The 24,562-nt window shown below is 37.0% G+C and overlaps 3 protein-coding genes across 3 annotated transcripts; all 3 read right to left on the bottom strand.

Moving 5' to 3' along the window:
- Positions 1-17,629: 17,629 nt before the first annotated feature.
- LOC148722228 (uncharacterized) lies at positions 17,630-18,345 on the bottom strand. Its single transcript, XM_088735500.1, has 2 exons — positions 18,331-18,345; positions 17,630-18,056 (listed from the first exon to the last, which is right to left on the bottom strand). The coding sequence occupies exons 1-2, from the start codon at positions 18,343-18,345 to the stop codon at positions 17,697-17,699; spliced, it is 375 nt and encodes a 124-aa protein (XP_088591626.1). The 3' UTR covers positions 17,630-17,696.
- A 2,236-nt stretch (positions 18,346-20,581) lies between these two features.
- LOC111346566 (uncharacterized) lies at positions 20,582-21,222 on the bottom strand. The gene is made up of 2 exons (XM_022953845.2): positions 21,208-21,222; positions 20,582-20,938 (listed from the first exon to the last, which is right to left on the bottom strand). Exons 1-2 carry the CDS (start codon positions 21,220-21,222, stop codon positions 20,582-20,584), a joined length of 372 nt encoding a protein of 123 aa, XP_022809580.2.
- Positions 21,223-23,572: 2,350 nt separating this feature from the next.
- LOC148722227 (uncharacterized) lies at positions 23,573-24,288 on the bottom strand. The gene is made up of 2 exons (XM_088735501.1): positions 24,274-24,288; positions 23,573-23,999 (listed from the first exon to the last, which is right to left on the bottom strand). Exons 1-2 carry the CDS (start codon positions 24,286-24,288, stop codon positions 23,640-23,642), a joined length of 375 nt encoding a protein of 124 aa, XP_088591627.1. The 3' UTR covers positions 23,573-23,639.
- Positions 24,289-24,562: the final 274 nt, after the last annotated feature.

The following is a 24,562-nucleotide window of genomic DNA, read 5'->3' as shown; positions in this document are numbered from 1 at the left end:
CTTCGGGAAGGAGGTTCCAGGATAGTGCAGCTCTGTGCATAAACGAAGATCTTCCCATTTCTGTTCTTGGTCTATGAACCTTAACTTTTAGGGATTTTCTTAAGTCATAAGGAGTCTCGGATTTCACTATTAAGTCATTTAGAGGCTCAATGCTATTTCCATGATAGATATTGTACGTAATAACTAAAAGTCTCCTGATGTAAAATGAAACAATAGAGTTCCAGTGTGGAGCGTTCATGATGTCATCACTGTGGATGCTATGGGGTAGGTTGTAAATAATTCTAGTAGCTCTTAAATGAATTCGATCAATATCATCCATCAAGGTTGAAGAACAAGACCCCCAGACTACAATGCCATACAAAACGCTAGGGATAATAGTTTTATAATAAATGTTTTCTAAGGTTGGTATCGGTAAAAACTTTATCCGATTCAGTACTGCAACTTTGTTCCTGAATGACTTACAAACGTTCTTTATGTGCTCCTGCCATGATAGCTTGCTGTCAATTGTCACCCCAAGACATTTAGATGATGTTTTGTACTCAATAAAGCTATTACCAAAGGCCAAGCGTGGCAGGGGGCCAATAAAGTTCTGGCTAGAAATTATCAGGGCTTCAGATTTCGATTCGTTGGCGATTAATCTGTTTGATTGACACCAGGTGTACAGCTGGTCTAGTACAGACTGGAGTGTTAAGATGATATCGTCGATGTTGTTTCCAATTGTAAAAATAGTGGTATCATCGGCAAACATAAATAACTCACCACTAGTTATTGATTCTGGAAGATCGTTTACAAATATTGAAAATAATTTTGGCCCTAGTATTGAGCCTTGGGGAACTCCATGTGTGATGGTTTTGTGCTCGGACTGATATCCTGATATTTGGACAAATTGTTTACGTGCAGACATGTAATCGGTAAGCCACGAATGCAAATCGCCAGATATCCCAATTGCCTTTAGCTTCTCTAGAAGGATGGTATGGTTCACTGTGTCGAATGCTTTTCGAAAGTCAATAAAAAGCACGCCCACTTTTAGGCCCTTGTCCAGCGCATTTTTCCAGGTCTCTGTTAGGTGAAGTAAGAGGCTTTCAGTTGAATAATTTTTCCGAAAACCCCACTGTCTATGAGATAACAAGCCTTGTGTGTGCAAATGGTTGTTCAGGGTATCACTGACAACATCTTCTAAGATTTTCCCAGGGATACTGAGGAGGGAGATAGGTCTGTAGTTGTTCGCTTCTGTTGGTGAGCCTTTCTTAAATATGGGGTTAACGCGTGATAATTTCCAGCTTGAAGGGAAAGATGCGTCACATATACTTTTCCTGAAGATTGGTAAAAGACTGTGGATAACAGGGTCACCAATCATGGAGAGGACCCTGGGGGATACTTGGTCTGGACCAGTAGCCTTCTTGGGGTTGGCAGTTTTAGTCAGTTTGTTTTTTACCAGTTCCCAGCTCATGTCAGTTTTGTCCCTGGTAGGAGTGACTCTAGTGATAAAGGTGTTTATAGATGACAAGTTCAAAGGGTCAAGTTGCTTAGTGAGGTCTTTGCTGACATTCACAAAAAAGTCATTAAAATACTCCGTCTTCTCTAAATCATGGGTTATCATCTCCTCGTTGTGATCACAGATTGGACCAATGTTTTTAATTTTGTGTTTCCTCAAGACTTGGTTGGTCAATTTCCAAAATTCATTAGAATCAGTAGCTTCATTGAATAATTTTTGCCAATAATCAGCTTCAGCGCTTCTTAGTAGCTTCTTAACCTCATATCGCTTCTGTTTGTAGAGACCCCATAATTCGGGGTCGCCTGATGACTTTGCCTTTTTTAGGAGCTTGTATCTTTTGTTCATTTCTTTCCTGATGGAGGTGTTGATCCAAGGAAGAGACTTATCTCTTATTTTAGCATCTCGTGAGGGTAGGTGGTCCTTTTCTAGCAGGCCAAGTGGGGCCGAAGCTAGGCTAAAATAGATGAATATGACAACCACAGAAAGCAGCAACTATGAAAGAGAAAATTTAGTTTGACTGGATTACCTGGTTTAAGATGATTACTAATGATAGCAGTAACTTTGAAAAAGAATATTCAGTTTGCTTAAAGAAGGCATCGCCCATTACTGAACGTCTCCGTTTTTTCCCACACTTTAAGTAACTGACATCATTAGAAACAAGGAGTCTTTTCTCTCCTAGATGCTGGCTCTACTAGCTTATATCACTTTTTGTTATGACAGTTTGTCATCTAATTTGATATGCTTAAAATTACATTTGAGTGTTAGGGTACTTTTAATGCAATATGCAATACTCATCTCGAAATTCAGGTGAAGGTCCTTTCTCGTCAGAACTGGGTCACCCTAAAGGTTTGTCAAGTACAGATCAAACATTTACTACATTTATTTCCATAATGCATTGCTTTATCGATCCTATTGGTTAAGAGTCAGTAATATTTTTCCAAATTATTTTTAAGAGTCAATAAATATACGCAAACAGAGCTAAGAAATGAAAGAAAAGTTTCCATTCTCCGAAAAAAATTAGAAAAAGTAACAATGACTGTATTAGTGCCCAGAGGTTGAAAGCAAAGCTGACTGGAGAAGTTTTGTCATTTGAAAACTTCCCTGAAGGCAGTAACATGATTTAATTCATTCATTGCCTTTAATTATGGGTGATCAAGTTACAATCACCGTGATAACAGGGGAAGGTTCTTAACTGGAAGCAGTTGATTCAGTACAACGGATTGTAGCTGGGGGAAAGAAAGTATTAAAGTTTTCCGAACTTTTAAATTCGATCTGCAGACTTGATTTTCAGATTCAGATTTTTAGATTAGTATTTTTTCTTCTTTGAACCCCTTTTCTTTGAAGATTTCACGTACCTTAGATTATTTCGCGACGTAGGATAAGGAAGCAAGTTTGGGAAAAGAAAACCTTTCTACGTTTTTAAGTTCACTAGAAGGCATCTCTAACTGAAATATGAGGATAGTCACTTTTCGGTCGATGTGCCACCTCTCACGCGGTCTTGAAAAAAAAAGTTGCTCTTAATTACTGTAATCTTCACCTCTATTAAGTGGTCGCGGTCACACATTACTGAGTCACGACAGCCTGTTTAAAATGTCCTCCACCTGTTTTGAATGGTCAGTTGCGGTATAACCACTCCAATACACTTAAGAATAACCTTTCAAGTAAAATTTAGTTACGTATATGTGCACGATCCTTCGCAGTAAAGCACTATTTGAGCAATAGTGAAAATCAGACCTGAAAAAAAAAAAAAAAAATTTCAGGCCTGTACGGGACTCGAACCACTGACCTCTGCGATACTAGTGCAGCGCTCTACCAATAGAGCTAAGAAGCCGACTGGGAGCGGGCCATCAAATTAATTCGACATGAACCCGTAGATGATAAATCAAACAACAACAAACATATGAAACATATGTATGAACTGCGGTTATGAAACGTATATGTGCACGATCCTTCGCAGTAAAGCACTATTTGAGCAATAGTGAAAATCAGACCTGAAAAAAATTTCAGGCCTGTACGGGACTTAGATTATTTCGCGACCTTAGATTATTTCGCGGCGTAGGATAAAGAAGCAAGTTTGGGAAAAGAAAACCTTTCTACGTTTTTAAGTTCACTAGAAGGCATCTCTGACTGAAATATGAGGATAGTCACTTTTCGGTCGATGTGCCACCTCTCACGCGGTCTTGAAAAAAAAAGTTGCTCTTAATTACTGTAATCTTCACCTCTATTAAGTGGTCGCGGTCACACATTACTGAGTCACGACAGCCTGTTTAAAATGTCCTCCTTCATTATAATTTAGTTAATTTTTAACTCTCGAAATCAATGTTAGAAGTGTTTTTGATTGATTTTTTTTTTGTACATGAAGTGGCAATTTTTATCGTTTTTCTAAACAACCTTATTCTGTGGAACCTGTGTTAAGTGGTAAACCTTTATCAAGCGGTCACCCCATTAGATCAATCAATCAATCAATAAACTTTATTTCCCCTCGAATTTACAGTGTAGCATTCGAGTGCTAATGTCTTCGAGTCGACTTCGTTAATAAATAATTATAATAAAAGGTTAATTCTATAACAAATAGGCTAACTAGCTACCTCGACAGCTAACTAGCAGATTATCTTGATGTAGAAGGTTTGCAGTTCCTATCCTTTTAAGTAAATTATTGTTCCCAGTAGATAACAGTTGTCGAAAAGAAGGAAAATCAGAAATATTTCGGTGATGGTCAGGAAGAGAATTCCACGATATTGCCGCCAAGTAACTAAAGAAATTGATACCATAAGAAATGGTCAATGGCTTAGGCAAACAGAGTATCCTCTTAAAAAATAGGTGTTAAAGCGCAAGCGAAACATATTTTAAATATCTTTGATAATCAGAAAAATGTAGACATTTTAAAATAGTAAGAATCAGGTTTTGTAAACGCTTGTCCTTAAGGTTTACAGTTCCTAACCTTTTGAGTAAATTATTATATTCAGAGTTAAAATCCTTGAAAATAAATCGAAGAATACGTTTGCTTAAAAGATCCAATTTATCAGAATCTTGCTTACTAGAGAAATGCCACACTATAGAACAATATGTAACAAAAGTGAAGAAGTATAAATGCCTTGTAAAGACGTAGCATGGTTTCAGTAGACGTCAGTTTGCCGAACCTTGTCATAATGCTAAACTGATTGTTTACCTTTTTACATATAGAGGACATATGTTGCTTAAACGTAAGATCTTTATCAATTGTAAAGCCAAAAAGTTCCACTGAGTCATTTACTGAGAAATTAAACTGATGATCAACTTTACCCAGTAACTTCCCTTGGTGTTTGCTGGGATTTGCAATCATTCCATTGATCTTATACCAGGCATTTGCTGAGCTTACCTCACTCGAGATACGCCCTCCCAAAGATATCGGATCCGTATCGGCAGTGTAGAAATGACCATCATCTGCATACCTATTTAATTGTACAGTTTTAATTTGTAGGAATAAATAATTTATAAGAATATTAAAAACATTGGTCCGAGAACACCGCCTTGAGGTACTCCTCACCTGACTTCTTGCCAATCAGAGCTTGTATCACCTACTTTCACCCGCTGCATCCTACCGTGTAAGTAATCTTTAAGAAGCATACAACTTCTACTGTTAACACCATTAGCCTTTAGCTTAGCCAGCAAAAGTCCATGCGGTATGGTGTCAAAAGCCTTAGATAAATCCATTGATATCACTGCAACAAATTGTTTAATATCCAGACTACGCTTCCAATCTTCTGTTCACCTCATTAGCGAGGTTTCACAGCTATAGTGTCTCCTATACGCTGAGACATAATCAGACAATATTTACATTGTTGATCAATTTATTCATTAACTCTGCTAGTGGACCAGATATCACACAAGCGGAATCCTTAAGAAGCCGTGGAGTTATGGTGTAGTGGCCTCAGGCCTTGCGTACGTTGATGTTAAGTAATAGTTTTTCAATCTGGTTCCTGTTGGTGTATTTAAAATTGAAATTATGTATGGCGTTCTTTTTTCTGTTTTCCTCCGCAATTGCTCGAATGCTGGGGTGTGCACTGAATTCGTGTCCAAAGTTATGTTCTTTAATGTCCTGTACATCATCATCTATGTGAACAAAGTAGTTATTGAACAATCTAGCTAATTCTTTTTTATCCGTTATAACCACATCGTTTTCGATTAGAGTAACGTCATTGGCTTGTTTACTTTACCTCGAATGCATGCAAAGACGATAAGCCTCCCAAAATGCACGTGGATTGTCGGTCTCTAACCTGTTTTTAAAATGACTTTTAATCGCTTTGCGCCTAATTGACGTGCATTTGTTTCTTTGTCTAAGTTTGTTGCGGTGACGAATGGCTTTACGCCATTGTTCATTCATGAAAGGAGTTTGATTGCCCCTTATGTGTGCTTGCTTTTATGGTGCGTGCTGGTTAGTCAAACACGTATTGTTTATCGTCAATATTGTCAAACACCTCCATAACGTGGAAAGGGACATTATGTAAATCACGCAAAAATAAATCCTGGCCAAAATTCTTTAGACTTCTTAATTGTATTTTGCGAGATCGCGATCGCGGAGCCGTGGTTCTCAGAATAGTATATATTAGAGAATGATCGCTGATATCAGCATTCACTACGCCAGATGAAAATATTCTTCTTGTGTTTTTTGTTAAAATCAAGTCGAGTAAAGTTGCCTATAGGAGTGGGTAATTTAATCAAATTTTTGAGACCGTCTACTTCAGTAAATCTTTTAAGTGACCACCGACCTTAGGATCCAACAGATTACTATTGAGGTCTCCAACGCAGATGACATCGTTTGAAAAAGTTGTAACAACTTCAAATAACCTGCTCAGTTCAAATTTCCTTTGAGATGTTGGAATAGATGGAGGCCTATAAATCGCTATAACAGTGAGCCAGGATTTTGCTACCTTCACTTTCAGTATGATGTTTTCAGTCCTGAAGTTTGACGTGTCTATACCATTTTGATCTCCAGGCTCACTATTTCTATTCGGTCGGCACATCCGAAAGCCCTGAATGGGAAACTGGCCGTCAGGATATGCTTTATCCAGCTTAGTTTCAGAGATGGCCAAAATGTCGAACCCACACGTGTATAAGCCAGTTTTTTATCTCGTGGAATTTAAAGCCGGCTATGCTGTTAGCATTGATATGAACGATCTTAACGTTTCCCCGATGCGTTTTAACTATAAAGTGTCAAAACCCGTCAAGGTGTTGTTATGGTCTTCGTTCTCACTCAGAGTCTGGTCGGTGTCACTGCAAGAACTGTAGTTGGTATCAATTTCCCTTTTAACGTCAGCAAAAGGTAGTTTTATCTCGTCCAAGCAGGGAGGACATATTATCCAACAAGCGGTTTCAGAAGCCTGTAATCGCTTGTACTCTCTAGGTGAGATTCCATCGCACTTGATATGAATTCGTTGAGAGCAGGAGCTGCAACACACTGCCCTGTGATTTTTAGCCCCCACTTTTCTACAACTGGCAGGATCTAGTTCAAGGTCGTGTTTCCAGCTGTTTATTATCTTTTAAAGTGGTTTTTCCAATTATATCAGAAACTGTGCATTGACCTTGTATGCGTTTCCGCTGATATAGTCATGGTTAGAGATTATGTCAAATAAAAACTGATAACACAATCCCGTGTTTTTACTCAAAAGTGTTTCGATTAAAAGTTTGTTCACCAGCGCTGCAGATGTGTAAGGATCTGTAAGAGACTAAAAGACTCATTACATTTGACCTCAGCCGTCCATTCCAAACAAAAGCGATCTGACAATACTGAGACAGCCGTTTGGTCTTCAAATCGGCCTTTACTAATCGGCAAATTTCCAATCAATAGGAAAACTAACACATATACCAGCGTCATCTCCTGTTGAGCCACAGACATTTTTGCCCTTGGGTCTTCCCCCACGCTAAGTTACGCGGACACGCGGTATTGATACTGAAGTATTTGTTTCTGCAATGATCTTATTCCTTCACCTTACATAAAACACGAGTATGAGCGCTTCTTCTAACGGTTTTATCTCACACTTTAGTATTTCGCTGATCTCGGTCAAAAGCATCGCTTTGTGGCGGAGAAGTCAACTCATCTGGCTTGTGTTGAGGATATAAAAGATGTGGCCGAAAGCAGGCTAAAATGGTTTAAAATGACAACCATAGATAGCAGCAACTGAGAGATAGAATATTCAGTTTCACTGAATAACAAGCTAGAATTGTTCAGAACAACTACCACTGATAGTAGTACTATTGGAAAAGAATCGAAGATGAATCACTTAATACAATTTTCGGAACAAGCAATGTCTGATGAAATACTCACTGGAACTCTCACGTCCTGAAAATTTCAAAACGATTGAGAAAATCCTGTCAGTTTACGTACTGCTTTGCAAAAATATCGTTAACCGTGAAGGCGAGGAGGTCTAAAGTGGCAAATTTTGAAATAAGATAAGAACTGTATTTTTTTCTGCGGGTTGCATGGGATATAAGTGTGTTACTGACTATAGAAGTCATGAAGTAGGGCGGCTCTGGCGCTTTGATCAGAGCTATTCTTTTCATTGTGACTACTTGATAGGATTGTCAGTGACAAAACCAACACAATTTCCATTCCCAATTTTCTCGGTCTGATGGAAGTTACAGAGTGCGATGTAATCGGACGGTGGATAATTCTAGAGGTAAGCTGAGCCTTAATGTCGTCGTTATTGTGACATGAAGCTCCTCGCCTTAACAGATATCAACTGCTTACGCCCAGAAAAATTATGCTTCACCTACTCTTGCTTTTCCTGGTGAAGGTTTTCTCTTCACCCTTCAACCATGCATAGTATTTTTGGATAATACTTCGGATGTTTCCTCTTTCTTCAAATTGATCTTGGGATAAGCACTTATCATACTGCCGTTTAGGCAAAATAAATGCTCCACTTTATGAACGTTTCACCCGGAATTCCTCTCGGACGTTTGTCATAAAAAAAAGGATAAAGACCATGAAAGTTAACAATCAAAATAAACAGTTTCATACAAAAAAGTGGAGCATTTTTACTAAAGTATAGCGAATAATCATTACTTGTCAAGATTTCCAACGTAGAAAGAGCATATCATTCTTAAGCTTTCTTTTTACTTTTCTGTTTCTTAATCTGAGCTCGGGAAAAATAAATGAGGAAGTGAAGTGACGAAGTGTTTGTGTGATCTTTCTTGCCTAAAAGCTCCTTATACTTTATTTTGTTTCTTCGTTCTTGCGAGGAGCTAAATATCTAGCTCACCCTGTACCCTTGTTCTACAATCTTAATTTCCAAGATATCTAAAACATTAATGCTTTCCTTGTAGCTTGTTTCATGTATTCCTATCATACTAAACCCCTTCCTATCACTTTTGATCCTCTTTTCTCTACTCATCAAGGTATTACGTACTGGGATACACGAAATACAAGAAACTATTGTTCACATTATTGTAGAACTAATACCAAGCAGTTTACGATGAAGCGCATCACAATTTTTTTAAATGTCAATCTAATCCCATTTTAGTTCTCCCTTCTCACTGAAACTTTCAAGGGACGTAAAAACTGATCGTCTCTAGGAAAACAAACGGGCTCTGCCTAAAAAGAGGGTCTGGATGGGGTTAACTAACAGCTGACACTGAATTGGCTAAAATTTTAACTGACAACTGACAAATCATTGAGAATCTAACTGACAACTGACATTTATGGTGGGCTTTTACTGACAGCTGACGAAGACTGGATCGCCCTAAATATCCTAAAAACTGTACATGAAATAAGGATAGTTGATTTATTTTGTCCAGTAAAAGTACGTTTTTCATCACATATCAGTAGGAGTAAGCCAGACTGTCGTATTTCCTTAATATTCACCGCATGGACCAATCCACATCAAGGTCATATGTCACATATCGGTTATATGATCTTTGATACCCAACTCAAACGTCAACTCTGCGATGGCCGTCAATGCTGGTATTTTAAAGGCTGTTGTAAGCTTTTATCAAATTGAGTCTAAAACGGCATTTTGGCGTCTAGGAATGTGACACATGTCAAATTTTTTGAGGATCGTATTGTTGAAGTGGCAGTTGCTGAGATGAGAACATATACAGACGAATATGACACGGATTCAGAAAATGGCTCTTCTGACCGAGGATAACGATACTATCCTAATTACTGTTTCTAGATCCGGGAGGCAAATTCGGGTCCATTTTCGCTTGGATTTCTCTAGTAACCTAATTGAAAAGTAGACAAAAGAATTTTCCTTTCCGATCCTGTTATCGGAGCCAGACGCAATCAACGTATCGTAAAACAAAACATTAAACCAATATCAGTTGAAAGGAAGATCGTCTTTCTGACGATCTGGAATGTTTCAGTGTTGCACACGGGCAAACAGAAGTTTGCTTGCAGAAGAGTTGTAGCTTACTTAAACACCCTTAAAACAAAGACTGAGAGTCACTTGGAAGATTTTGAAATTATTTCATTCCAAAAGTGAGAAAAAGGAGTTCTTATTTTATCAATTATGACTTTATTCTCGAGTTCACGCTGTGTATGTGTCTTTTTAGTCAATAATAGGGTCGGAAAGTAATAATTAACTTGCCAAGTTGATTATTAACAGTCATTTAACTCACAACGGACAAATGGCCCAAAATCTAACTGAGAACTGATAAATGGCCGAAAATTTAACTGACAACTGACATTTGTACCCCCCCTCCCCCATCCAGACCCTTAAAAAATATCAAAGTCAAACTTCATTCGTAATTGGAACTCAATGATTTATCCATTACGTACTAAGTTTTCGAAGTGGCAGATCGACTGAGGCTCAGGTAATACGGTCTGGAATCCGGCAGAATATCTGTAAACAGGTCTTCTCTGAATCCTGGCATTCCCAGAGAATAAATTAAGCCTAATCTCATGTAAGTTTTTATATGACCTTTCACACCCAGTGAGCTCAAAATTAGAGACACATTTCTCCTAAATTTCATCTTCATATCGTCTATTCTTAAAGCGTGTTTTGAAACCGTGTAAGTTTAAATTAAACATGGAGCATGACGAATTTATTCAACGAGGACGTAACGCTTCTCCTTTTATCCTTTCTTTGCGCCTGGTAGATGACACGTATAAAAATTCAAGTATTCGAAGGTCTTCGTCTCTTTGTAATGCGTTTGAACTTTGAGAGTTGATTCCATGTTAAACCTCTCATCATTAGCCGGGCTAATTCGCTGTTTTCTGTGTAAAGCGTCGCTTGGTGGCCGAGATGAGGGAATCATCTGACTTCTCACTAGAATATGCCTTCTCCAGCAGGTCAGGCGTAGCCGAAACCAGGCTAAAATGTTTCAAAATAACAGCTATTGGTAGAAGAAACTGTGAAAAAAATATCCGTTGGATTGAGTAAGTTACTGAATAGAATGGCCCAGGATAAGAATCATATATACCCACAACTTTGGAAAGGTGGTGTCACTTTGATTTTTTGAGACGATAGAATGGTTTAGAACAACTGCGCCATCGATAGAAATAACTTTGAAAAAGAAGATTCGATTCTTTTTCGTAAAATAGGTTTTTCTTATTCGTCGCGGTAAATAACACTTTAAAAGAGAAATTTAATCCTTTGTCTCACGGTGTGGTCACTTGGGATGTGGATCGTGACGTTTTGGCTGCATACTGCTAGTCTTCTTCAAGCGATGGGGTGGCCTAAGTACGCGTGACCTATTTGCTATTGTCCTCAACTGCGATGGAATTGAATTCCACGGTTGTGATTGATGCATCTTAACTCTTTACTGTCCGGCAAAAAACCTTATAATTTGGCGATACAAAACTTAAGCTCATTTAGTTTGTCTTTATATGAAGTATCCCTTACAAAACTTGCAGTTTTGAGACGCCGTGGGCTCAGACTTTGGAGTCAAGTGACCTAGATCCCCGCTCGTGTTTGGATGCGTTCAAATCGATTCGTTTTCTTGCGTTTATAAGTGTTTTTCGAGCCATTTTCCCTCTACAGAAGCCCTCATAACGGCATCATTAAGCTGGAATGTGGGTAGAGGCAAGCCTCTGAAAGAAAACAGAGGTGACAGGTGGTTTCATGTAGACTGGACCGCCAAAAATGCTTTCATGCAAGCTTGGCGAGTTCACAAGTGAAGTCGTGTCTCTGACCCATCTGTGGATGGCTACCAGGACCTACCAAGGCTTTTTGGGTCAGTTTTGAGTGGCAAAAGTCTCGATCGATGTGATATTTTGCAGGTAGGAGTGGGTGATCCGACACTTATAATAACTTGCTTAAATGAAAATGTGAGGTATTGCCTTCTCGAGTTGTGGTGGAATTTCCCAGAATTCTTTTAGGTCATAAACGAGGCAAAGATTGTGTTTGCGACACTAGCTTTCGTCGAAAGGGTTAGCGGATAAAGTGAGAGGGCATCTTCCAGCCAAACAGCAAGATCTGGCCCTGAGGTGTGTTTTGAATGCAAACTTTTGATTTATTGAGTAAGTTTTGACCTTGAAAGATCGACATTTTTTCAGTGTTGCTCTTGGAGCAGAATGCAGGATTTTTGGGATTTGTTGTTATATGAACGGTTCACTGCAATGGAATTGGAGAATCACTGTGGGTGTTTTAGGCTGCAATAAGTGTCACATCAAACAGCCTTGCAATGTACACACTCACATAATGTTGTCTATTAATTTTAACAAGAAACAAATAACAACAGTTATGGGTCTTATTTGCCCAATGTATGCTTAGATTGACAGAAAAGGATTACCCCTAACAAGATCAACAGGGACATTGGAATTGAAATCCCAAAAGCCTGGATGCCGACGATCATAAAACACAACATCAGAAGAGCGTTGCGCCGGCGGACCACATAGGGAACTTGTGAGACAAATGATTTACTTTTTTAAGATTCAGTTTGATTAAAGAAAGGGATCACCCACTTTTTACTTGACGTCTCAGTTTAACCCACAAATAACCAACGCCATTTGAAATTAGGTACCTTTTCTCTTTTTGATTCTGGCCCTACAAACTTGTACGACTCCTTCTCATGGCTGTTTATCACCTAACACTGCGTTTGAGTACTCACTTTCACTGCAATATTTATCTAGAAATTCAAGTGAAGGTCTTGTCTCACCCTCAAGGTGATTCCTCTAAAAAAAAAAATTATTGAACAAATGTTTTTAACTTTCCTTAAATGTTCCTTACCAACGTCTGTTTCGAAAAACGAATTACGAAAAAGGTAGTTCATTGTGCTTGTTTAAGAGATATGATGGGCCAAACTTAGCCTATTTTGGCCTGTTCTGGTATTTCATTGGTTTACGGTACATTTTGCGGTAGCTGGAAGCAAGGGTTTTTAAGATTTTTGAACCTATCCCATGCTCTCTGCGATACCGGTGCAGTGCTCTACCAACTTAGCTAACTAGTCAACTGGGAACTGGTAATTAGGCTGGCTCGTAGAGAACTGGGTCACGGGTTCAAATCTAGGCAGACTTGAATTTATCTTTACAGGCCTATACACGGAATTTAAAGGCAACTGTCCGATTATAACTCTTGCAGCATAATTGGTGAAAAACAAAGCAGCGAATGTACCAATTTGAAGAAATTGTAATGGTACACCTCAAGTACAAATTGACAAGCTACAAAGGGTTCAAAATGCAGCCGATAGGCTAATCTTTAAACAATCTAAGTTTAGCCATATTACACCACTGTTGTGCCAGCTTCACCGGTTACCAATTAGGTACCGTATAGAATTTAAGATTCTTTTATTGTGTTTTAAGGCAATGCACGGTATGGCACCCGGCTATATTTGTAAGCTTATTAGCTTTAAAATTCCCACTAAATATGAGCTAAGGTCATTTTGACCCCGCTCACCAGCGGGAAATGGGGAGTCTATCACACAAAGGGCAAAAGGAATTAAATATATTCAGATTAATAGCTCCATTAGATAATTATGATAGTTTGCGGAAAGACTCTTTTTGTCAGTAAAACATTGAAACAGAAGTAATCGTTTCATGCTTCTCTCGGACTGTCATTTTTCCAACGTCATTAAAATAACCCACTAAATATGAGCTAAGGTCGAATCAAAAACTTCTGCTCAAGGTCCCAAGTGGTAAGATGTTACCCACATTGGGAGCGAGGGCATTCCCCTATGCTGCACCACGTCTCTGGAATGACTTACCAAATAACATCACTGGCCTTCACTCCTTCTCTAGTTTTAAACGTAATCTTAAAACCTACCTTTTCACCCGGGCTTTTAATCTTCCATCTCATTAGCTTAGTGCTTTTTAATATTCTATCTCATTTGGTTAGTGCTTTTTAATTTCTTATCTCATTAGGAAAATTGTAATTTTACACATTTTTTCCTACATTTTCTTTATTTTCATGTAAAGCGCATTTGATCATGTATATGGAACTTGCGCTGTATAAATTTCAATTATTATTATTATTATATTATGTTTTGATTAGATTTGAAATCCCAAGTACCTTTTCAGACAAAATAAATTGCACGACTCGAGGTTCAATTAGCAGTTTATTGCATCCATTTTCAAATCGCAAAATTCATTCAGAATCAACAGTAATTGTATTGTAATTACCTTATTGACACTATGAATTTACAGATGGATATTTCACAAATGGGGATTCAAAAACTTGTGGAACAATTTGAAGGCTCCGTCGAAACAATTGCTAATTGCTTAGTGAGTTTATAAATATATAAATATATACGAATAACTGACACTTTTATAATATGCGGATAACTATCAGTAGAGTTATAATGCATGTAGTTTAATTTAAAAAATCTTCTTTTTGGCGCTCCTTACACATTGTAGACTCACTGTAGAGTTGAGAAGCCTCGAAATTTGTACTATTCTATGGTGCACATGAACAAGCAGTGTTATATCTCTTTCCTTCCTCTGTGATGACGTTGGACGGCACACATTTCCTCTGGTTGTTGTTGTTTGCCATCGAACTGAAACATGCTGTTAAGGAAGACGTAATCCTCTTACAAATGGGAGCAGTTACTGTTTTGCCGCTTGGCAAGGTGTAGGAAAGAACTCTGCCAGTGTAACAACTGGGCTCGTCACCAGGGGACCTCTTTTGTCTCCATGCGACAGCACCTTGCACGGACGGGACTCCGCCATCTTGAATTCTGTGCATGACTTTGTCAACATCAGTTGCCCGGCCGTTTCCACGGTGAAGATAAATTGCGAGGATAACGACGAGAACCTACAATATGGCATTTTGATCATACAGGACGGAACACATTTCCTTTGATTGTTGTTGTTTGCCATTGAACTAAAACATGCGGTTATGGATGAGGTAATCTTCTTACAAATGGGAACAGTAACTTTCTTGTTGCTCGGCAAACTAAATGACACAAATCTGCCAGTGTAACAACTGGGCTCGTCACCAGGGGATCTCTTTTGTCTCCATGCGGCAGCACCCAGCGTGGACAGGACTCTGCCATCTTGAATTCCACGCACGACTTTTTTAAACCCAGTCGTCCGGCCATTTCCACGGAGAGGAAAAATTGCGAGGATAACGACTAGAATCTAGAAAATATAGATCCTTTTTCAACTTGTTATCAATAGTATATATTACAATTGTTTTGATGATAAAAATGCACTTGAATAAAGATCTAAAATAGACACTTTCTTATATTCCAACATTATTTCTAAATTTATTAACCAGAAAAGTGCAGAAAGTGTGCCTTGTTGCCAGGTAAAACCATTCTGAAAAATACCTAGTTAAGGAATGAAATTAAGGAATAAAATGAATTCTCATACACACGTTTAACAAGGACTAAAGTACATTGATTTACCTTGTAAACTTCCATAACTAAATTCCTTAGTATTTCTTGTTGGCTTCAGTGAAGATTCTTTACAGTTTGTTTCTCTGTATCTTTTCCTTCTTCGAAGTTGATTTTGACTCTAAGAAACGTTTCTCTGTACTTTTATAGAAATGAGTGTTCCTAATTTGGCGCTGAAGTAAATATCTAAAACTGAGTTACTACCACTTTTCTTCCTGAGTTTCATGTTGTTCCCGTTTCGATGATAAATTATAATTTCTCTGCTATATCTATATTCTATACTAACGGGACCTTAAAACGTCTTTGGAAAGAAGTTCATAAGACTCATTTTGGAAACTAATTTGATATGATTAACGAATTAAATTGTTCTATTTTAAGAGATAAGAGAGTATTTACAGCGTAACATTTTGCCTCTAGAAACCTGTTTGGTTTATTAAATTGCTAAGCACGTAGAGAAAATGATTCTATTTATTCTTTAATTTCAAGTTCGTACAAAATTAGGTACTTTTTGACTGAAATATTAAGAAAAAAATTTTTTTAAAACTCATTTTGTCAGCTACTTTCAAGGGAAGAATGTCTGATACTGGCAAGAGACTGAGAGAATTTTTAGCATCACATCATCTTACACATCGCAAGTGCATGAAGTAACACTTGGACGAAATGTATATAAGTAACATGAATCCTTGACTAAGATTCCTTTAGTGATAAATGCAGATCTAGAGACATATTTACCAAAATAGTACTTCATGAATTTATGGTAAAAACAGTGTCACATAGAAGAAATACCACTGATTTTCTGGGAAATCATGAGCTGAATACAAAAAAAGAAAAACAAATGGTTTTGACAGATAGCTAAACCCCATGTTTCAATAATTCAATGTTGGGTTTTTTAGACCTCGTTGAGGGGGCTTTTCGAAGGTGTGGCAACAAAAGACTCTCTGGAAGACTTTGACAGCTTTGCCTAACAGTGGTAAATGTCAGAATAAAAATTACGATACCCAGATAAAAAAATGTGATACGTGACAAATAATCTCTCCTTTTAGCATCAGTGACAGGACCTCTTTAGAAATTATGTTTCCGGTCTTCAATCAATTAAATGCTGCTCTAAAATGATTTTATAATATACGCAAAGCCCTCTAAAGAGAAAAATGTTTGATTTTAGATGAAGGTATATCTATACTACTCCTTGGGCAATAATATTTTGCTGGAGCGTATGCATTGCACCAGGCCCGAGTGAAGAGAATTTCTGAGTATTTAAAAAGATATGAAAAGCAATTTTTAGTCGGCTAGTAATTCGCCTTGTGCGGTATATGCAAAAACAGTTATTTACCTCAGTGTCAGTTTAATTGCTTTCCTGGTTATGGTATTTTTACGTCATCAGTTTTTCCTGTTTCTCTATTTCGCCACTTTATTATATTTCATTTTTCGCAGTTTAAGATGTGCTTCACTATAGCATTAAATTGTTTGGATATATGCAAAAGTTTCAATTTTGATGTGCTATAGTTAGCTTTTACATGTAAAATGTTTCATTTGAAATTATAGTAATAAAAGATTTGTTAGTTTTATCAACGTTTGTCGAAAGTTGTAAGCTGATATGTTGACGTTTTGATGACAAGTTTAGAAACCTCTACATCCTAATTACATATAATCTAATTTTGAAGCTGCATAGATATAGAATAATACATGCGTGCGCGTTGTTAAAGAATTTCTCTTCGAGTATTGAGCGGAAGATATCGAGTTGCACACTAGAAGATACATTCGATATCTACAGGCCTATTATATAACTAGAATAGCAGCTATCATCCGAGTAAACTTCGAGAAACGACCTTCGATTGAGAATAGCGCAGTCTTTGCCATTCACTCATCAATCTGACAGTGGGTAAAAGGCGACGGTGACCTGTTAACGATTGATTGGCGAGGATCAAACACACGTAAAAATATCAAAACATCTGCAGTAACAGCTTTCATAAGGCTTGGGAATCTTTGTAAAACGGCGCGATTAAAACAAAAGCTGTTAAAGTTGTCGATAACAGCAAAACATTCCTTTGTCAGAATGTAAACTTTATTAGTGTGAATTAAGGCGTCTTTGCATTTTACCTTTTTAGCTGTAGTTATTGTTAGCTTATACCCCACAAACATAATTTAGTTAATTTTTTTAGAGGCCATGGTCTTGGAATGCGCGCGGGCTTATTGGCCAGATTACGTGTTTTTATGCACCGTACAGAATGCGTAGTGGAATGCTAAGGAGTCACCTTAAGCAACAGAGAAGATAGGTCAGTAAGTTTTTTTTTAATATGGATATGAAGTTCGTAAATATACATATACACATATAAATATGAATATGAAACGTACAAACGATACTATGATAAATATTGCAACAGCGGCTATAAATTTAGTCCTTGTGTTCCTGACACATCGTAGAGTTCAGAATTTTTGAGCTTTTAAATGTATTCTATGGTGCACATGAACAGGCTGTGTTAAATGCTATTCCTTCCGCTGTGATCATATGAGATGGTACACATTTCCTCTGATTGTTGTTGTTTGCCATCGAACTAAAACATGCGGTTGTGGATGAGGTAATCTTCTTACATACGGGAACAATAACTGTCTTGTTGCTCGGCAAAGTGAATGACACAACTCTGCCAGTGTAACAACTGGGCTCGTCACCAGGGGACCTCTTTTGTCTCCATGCGGCAGCACCCTGCGTGGACGGCACTCCGCCGTTTTGAATTCTACGCACCATGTTGTTAAACCCAGTTGCTCTGCAGTTTCCAAGGTGAAGAAAAATTGCGGCAATGAAAACGACGAGAACCTAGAATAAATAGATCCTTTGTCAACTTATTATCAACAGTGTATATTACAATTGTTTTGATGGCAAAACTATAACTGAATGAAGATCTAATGAAAAAGACACTTTTTTTAATATTCCAAAAGTATTTCTAAGTTATCTAACTGGAAAAAGGTCAGAAGATGTGCCTTGTTACCAGGTAAAACCATTTAAAATATATCTAACTGGAGAATGAAATTAAGAAATGAAAAGAATTCTTATACATACGTTTAACAAGAACTAAGGTACATTGATTTACCTTGTAAACCTCCATAACTCAATTCCTCGGTACTTCTTGCTTGCTACGGTAAAGACTCTTCACAACTTGTTTCTTTGTTTCTTTTCTTCTTTGAAGTTGATTTTAATGCCGAAAAAAGTTTCTCTCTCCTTTTATACAAATGAGTGTTCCTAATTTGGCTCTGAAGTAGATATCTATAATTGGGTAACGACTGCTTTTCTTCCTGAGTTTCATGTTGTGTTACTACAGTTTCGATGATGAACTAGAATTTCTTTAATGATCCAATAACGGAGTTTTAACAAATAGTCGTTTTTGATAAATTCGTACGTCTCCGCTTGGAAACTGACTTAATACTACCAGCAAATAGAACCGCTCTATTTTAAGAGACACGAGAGTATGTACAGTGTAACAGTTTACTATTAGCTAGAAACCTCTTTGGTACTTTTTGACTGAAATATTTAAAAAATTTATTTAAAAAACACATTTTCAGCTACTTTCAAGGGAGAAATGTTGTCTGATACAGACAAGAGACAGCGAGAATGTGCACCATTACATCATCTAACACGTCGCAAGTGCATGGAGTGACACTTGGGCGAAACGTTCATAAGTAGTAGGAATCCTTGATTAAGATTCGTTCAGTAAGGTAAATGCAGAAACATATTTATATGCGGAAATAGTACTTCAGTGATATCCAGTGAAACAGTCTAACACAGTATCAATTAGATGAGATGTCATCTTCTGGGATATCATGAGCTGAATACAAAAAAACTAAAAAGGAAAACAGATCGTTTTGACTGATAGCTAAACCCTAACTCAAGTTTCAAAAAGTTGATGTTGTGTTTTTTAGACTTCATTGAGGAGAGTTTTTGAAGGTATGGCAAATAAAAAAAAACTCGCTGGAGGACTTTGACGGCTTTGTCAAAGAAAGTACTTCCCAAGAGTGATAAATGTCAGAGATAAATACGATACTGAGATGAAAAGTTGTGATACCTGACAACCGTTCTCTCCTTTTAGTATCCATGACAGGACCTCTTTCGAAATCATGTTTCCCATCTTCAGTCATTTAAGTGCTGGTCTAAAATTAGTTTTTAATATACCCAAAGCCCTCTAAAGAGAAAAAAGAAATGTTTGATTTAGATGAAACTGAGTACATCCGTACCGCTTCCCGTGCAAAAATTTTTGCTGGCGAGCATGCATTGCACAAGGCCCGAGATTTTAAAAGTTTCTGAGTATTTAAAAGATAAGAAAAGATAATTGATAGTCAGCTATCAATTTGCCTTGCGCAGTATATGCAAAAACAGATATTTACCTCAGTGAGAGTTTAATCACTTTTCTGGTGATTGTATTTTTACGTCATCAGTATTTTTCCTGTTTCTCTATCCTGCCACTTTATTATTTTTATTTTTCGCAGTGAAAGGTGTACTTCCCTATAGCAAATAATTTTTCCTGTTTCTCTATGCTGGTCTAAAATTATTTTTCCTGTTTCTCTATCCTGCCACTTTGTTATTTTTATTTTTCGCAGTGAAAGATGTACTTCACTATAGTACTGAATTGTGTGCACGTGGTTATATGTAAAAGATTCAATTTTGTTCTGCTATAGTTAACTTTTCCATGTAAAATGTTTCATTTAGTATTATAGTTATAAAGAAAGTGTTAATTTTGTTGAAAGTTGTAAGCTGATATGTTGACATTTTGGTGACGGGCTTAAAACCTCTTCATCCTAATTACATATATTCTAATGAGCTAAAAATCTAGCCCTCATTTTACTGAAAGCGGATATATCCTGATATATCAGTTTTTGAAGCTGCATAAAGGTAAAGTATTCCTTTGTTTGAATATAAAAAGGACATGTTGAGGTCAACTCTACTGGTGTGAATTAGACAAGTCTTTCTCTACAGTTTACTTTTTTAGCTCTTGTCCTTTTATATCTTGTCCTTTTATAGCGCAAACATGGTTTACTTAATTATTATAGAGGCCATGCTCTAAGAATGTGCGCGTGCTTATTCGCATGTTTACGTTATTTTATGCGCAGTACAGCATACGTATACGTAGTGCAATTATAAGGATCCACCCATAGGTTATGATGGTTATGTACAAACGACAGAGCTCAGTAAGTTTTTTCATTTTTAATATGGAAAGGTTCTTTAATATACATATAAGTAAATATGAAACGCACACATGATGAAATGATAAATATTGCAACGGTCGCTATAATTTGGTCCTTGTGTTCCTGACACATTATAGGGTTCAAAAGTTTCGAGCTTGAAGTATTCTATGGTGCACATGAACAGGCTGTGTTAAACGCCACTCCTTCCATTGTGATCATACGGGACGGAACACATTTCCTTTGATTGTTGTTGTTTGCCATTGAACCAAAACATGCGGTTATGGATGAGGTAATCTTCTTACAAATGGGAACAGTAACTTTTTTGTTGCTCGGCAAACTAAATGACACAAATCTGCCAGTGTAACAACTGGGCTCGTCACCAGGGGATCTCTTTTGTCTCCATGCGGCAGCACCCAGCGTGGACAGGACTCTGCCATCTTGAATTCCACGCACGACTTTTTTAAACCCAGTCGTCCGGCCATTTCCACGGTGAAGAAAAATTGCGAGGATAACGACTAGAATCTAGAAAATATAGATCCTTTGTCAACTTGTTATCAACAGTAAATATTACAATTTTTATGATGATAAAAAAGCACTTGAGTAAAGATATAAGATATAAACTTTTTTGTATTCCAACAGTATTTCTAACTTATTGAACCAGAAAAGTACAGAAAGTGTGCGTTGTTGCCAGGTAAAACCATTCTGAAAAATTACTAGTTGTGGAACGAAATTAAGGAATAAAATGAATTGTGAAACACACGTTTAACAAGAACTAAGGTACATTGATTTACCTTGGAAACCTCCATAACTAAACTCCTTAGTATTTCTTGTTGGCTTCAGTGAAGATTCTTTACAATTTTTTTCTCTGTTTCTTTTCCTTCTTCGTAGTTGAATTTGACTGTAAGAAACGTTTCTCTGTACTTTTATAGAAATGAGTGTTCCTAATTTGGCGCTGAAGTAAATATCTAAAACTGAGTTACTACCACTTTTCTTCCTGAGTTTCATGTTGTTCCCGTTTCGATGATAAATTATAATTTCTCTGCTATATCTACTAACGGGACCTCAAAACGTCTTTGTAAAGAAGTTCATAAGACTCCTTTTGGAAACTAATTTGATATGATTAACGAATTAAATTGTTCTATTTTAAGAGATAAGAGAGTATTTACAGCGTAACATTTTGCCTCTAGAAACCTGTTTGGTTTATTAAATTGCTAAGCACGTAGAGAAAATCATTCATTTATTCTTTAATTTCAAGTTCGTACAAAATTAGGTACTTTTTGACTGAAATATTAAGAAAAAAATTTTTTTAAAACTCATTTTGTCAGCTACTTTCAAGGGAAGAATGTCTGATACTGGTGAGAGACTGAGAGAATTTTTAGCATCACATCATCTTACACATCGCAAGTGCATGAAGTAACACTTGGACGAAATGTATATAAGTAACATGAATCCTTGATTAAGATTCCTTTAGTGATAAATGAAGATCTAGAGACATATTTACCAAAATAGTACTTCATTAATTTATGGTAAAAACAGTGTCACATAGAAGAAATACCACTGATTTTCTGGGAAATCATGAGCTGAATACAAAAAAAGAAAAACAAATGGTTTTCACAGATAGCTAAACCCCATGTTTCAATAATTCAATGTTGGGTTTTTTAGACCTCGTTGAGGGGGCTTTTCGAAGGTGTGGCAACAAAAAAACTCTCTGGAAGACTTTGACAGCTTTGCCTAAGAGTGTTAAATGTCAGAATAAAAATTACGATACCCAGATAAAAAAATGTGATACGTGACAAATAATCTCTCCTTTTAGCATCAGTGACAGGACCTCTTTAGAAATCATGTTTCCGGTCTTCAATCAATTAAATGCTGCTCTAAAATGATTTTATAATATACGCAAAGCCCTCTAAAGAGAAAAATGTTTGATTTTAGATGAAGGTATATCCATACTACTCCTTGGGCAATAATATTTTGCTGGAGCGCCTGCTTGGCACCAGGCCCGAGATAACAGAATTTCTGAGTATTTAAAAAGATATGAAAAGCAATTTTTAGTCGGCTAGTAATTCGCCTTGTGCGGTATATGCAAAAACAGTTATTTACCTCAGTGTCAGTTTAATTGCTTTCCTGGTTATGGTATTTTTACGTCATCATTTTTTCCTGTTTCTCTATTTTCGCCCCTTTATTATTTTTCATTTTTCGCAGTTTAAGATGTGCTTCACTATAGCATTAAATTGTTTGGATATATGCAAAAGTTTCAATTTTGATGTGCTATAGTTAGCTTTTACATGTAAAATGTTTCATTTGAAATTATAGTAATAAAAGATTTGTTAGTTTTATCAACGTTTGTCGAAAGTTGTAAGCTGATATGTTGACGTTTTGATGACAAGTTTAGAAACCTCTACATCCTAATTACATATAATCTAATTTTGAAGCTGCATAGATATAGAATAATACATGCGTGCGCGTAGTTAAAGAATTTCTCTTCGAGTATTGAGCGGAAGATATCGAGTTGAACAAGAGAAGATACATTCGATATCTACAGGCCTATTATATAAGTAGAATAGCCGCTATCATCCGAGTAAACTTCGAGAAACGACCTTCGATTGAGAATAGCGCAGTCTTTGCCATTCACTCATCAATCTGACAGTGGGTAAAAGGGGACGGTGACATGTTAACGATTGATTGGCGAGGATCAAACACACGTAAAAATATCAAAACATCTGCAGTAACAGCTTTCATAAGGCTTGGGAATCTTTGTAAAACGGCGCGATTAAAACAAAAGCTGTTAAAGTTGTCGATAACAGCAAAACATTCCTTTGTCAGAATGTAAACTTTATTAGTGTGAATTAAGGCGTCTTTGCATTTTACCTTTTTAGCTGTAGGTATTGTTAGCTTATACCCCACAAACATAATTTAGTTAATTTTTTTAGAGGCCATGGTCTTGGAATGCGCGCGCGCTTATTGGCCAGATTACGTGTTTTTATGCACCGTACAGAATGCGTAGTGGAATGCTAAGGAGTCACCTTAAGCGACAGAGAAGATAGGTCAGTAAGTTTTTTTTTAATATGGATATGAAGTTCGTAAATATACATATACACATATAAATATGAATATGAAACGTACAAACGATACTATGATAAATATTGCAACAGCGGCTATAAATTTAGTCCTTGTGTTCCTGACACATCGTAGAGTTCAGAATTTTTGAGCTTTTAAATGTATTCTATGGTGCACATGAACAGGCTGTGTTAAATGCTATTCCTTCCGCTGTGATCATATGAGATGGTACACATTTCCTCTGATTGTTGTTGTTTGCCATCGAACTAAAACATGCGGTTGTGGATGAGGTAATCTTCTTACATACGGGAACAATAACTGTCTTGTTGCTCGGCAAAGTGAATGACACAACTCTGCCAGTGTAACAACTGGGCTCGTCACCAGGGGACCTCTTTTGTCTCCATGGGGCAGCACCCTGCGTGGACGGCACTCCGCCGTTTTGAATTCTACGCACCATGTTGTTAAACCCAGTTGCTCTGCAATTTCCACGGTGAAGAAAAATTGCGGCAATGAAAACGACGAGAACCTAGAATAAATAGATCCTTTGTCAACTTATTATCAACAGTGTATATTACAATTGTTTTGATGGCAAAACTATAACTGAATGAAGATCTAATGAAAAAGACACTTTTTTTAATATTCCAAAAGTATTTCTAAGTTATCTAACTGGAAAAGGGTCAGAAGATGTGCCTTGTTACCAGGTAAAACCATTTAAAATATATCTAACTGGAGAATGAAATTAAGAAATGAAAAGAATTCTTATACACACGTTTAACAAGAACTAAGGTACATTGATTTACCTTGTAAACCTCCATAACTCAACTCCTTGGTACTTCTCGCTGGCTACGGTAAAGACTCTTCACAACTTGTTTCTTTGTTTCTTTTCTTCTTTGAAGTTGATTTTAATGCCGAAAAAAGTTGCTCTCTCCTTTTATACAAATGAGTGTTCCTAATTTGGCTCTGAAGTAGATATCTATAATTGGGTAACGACTGCTTTTCTTCCTGAGTTTCATGTTGTGTTACTACAGTTTCGATGATGAACTAGAATTTCTTTAATGATCCAATAACGGAGTTTTAACAAATAGTCGT

This window comes from Stylophora pistillata, chromosome 10, assembly GCF_964205215.1.
Source record: "Stylophora pistillata chromosome 10, jaStyPist1.2, whole genome shotgun sequence".
NCBI lineage: Eukaryota > Metazoa > Cnidaria > Anthozoa > Scleractinia > Pocilloporidae > Stylophora > Stylophora pistillata.
The sequence above is the reverse complement of the archived record's forward strand: the minus strand, read 5'-3'. Positions and strand labels throughout refer to the sequence as shown.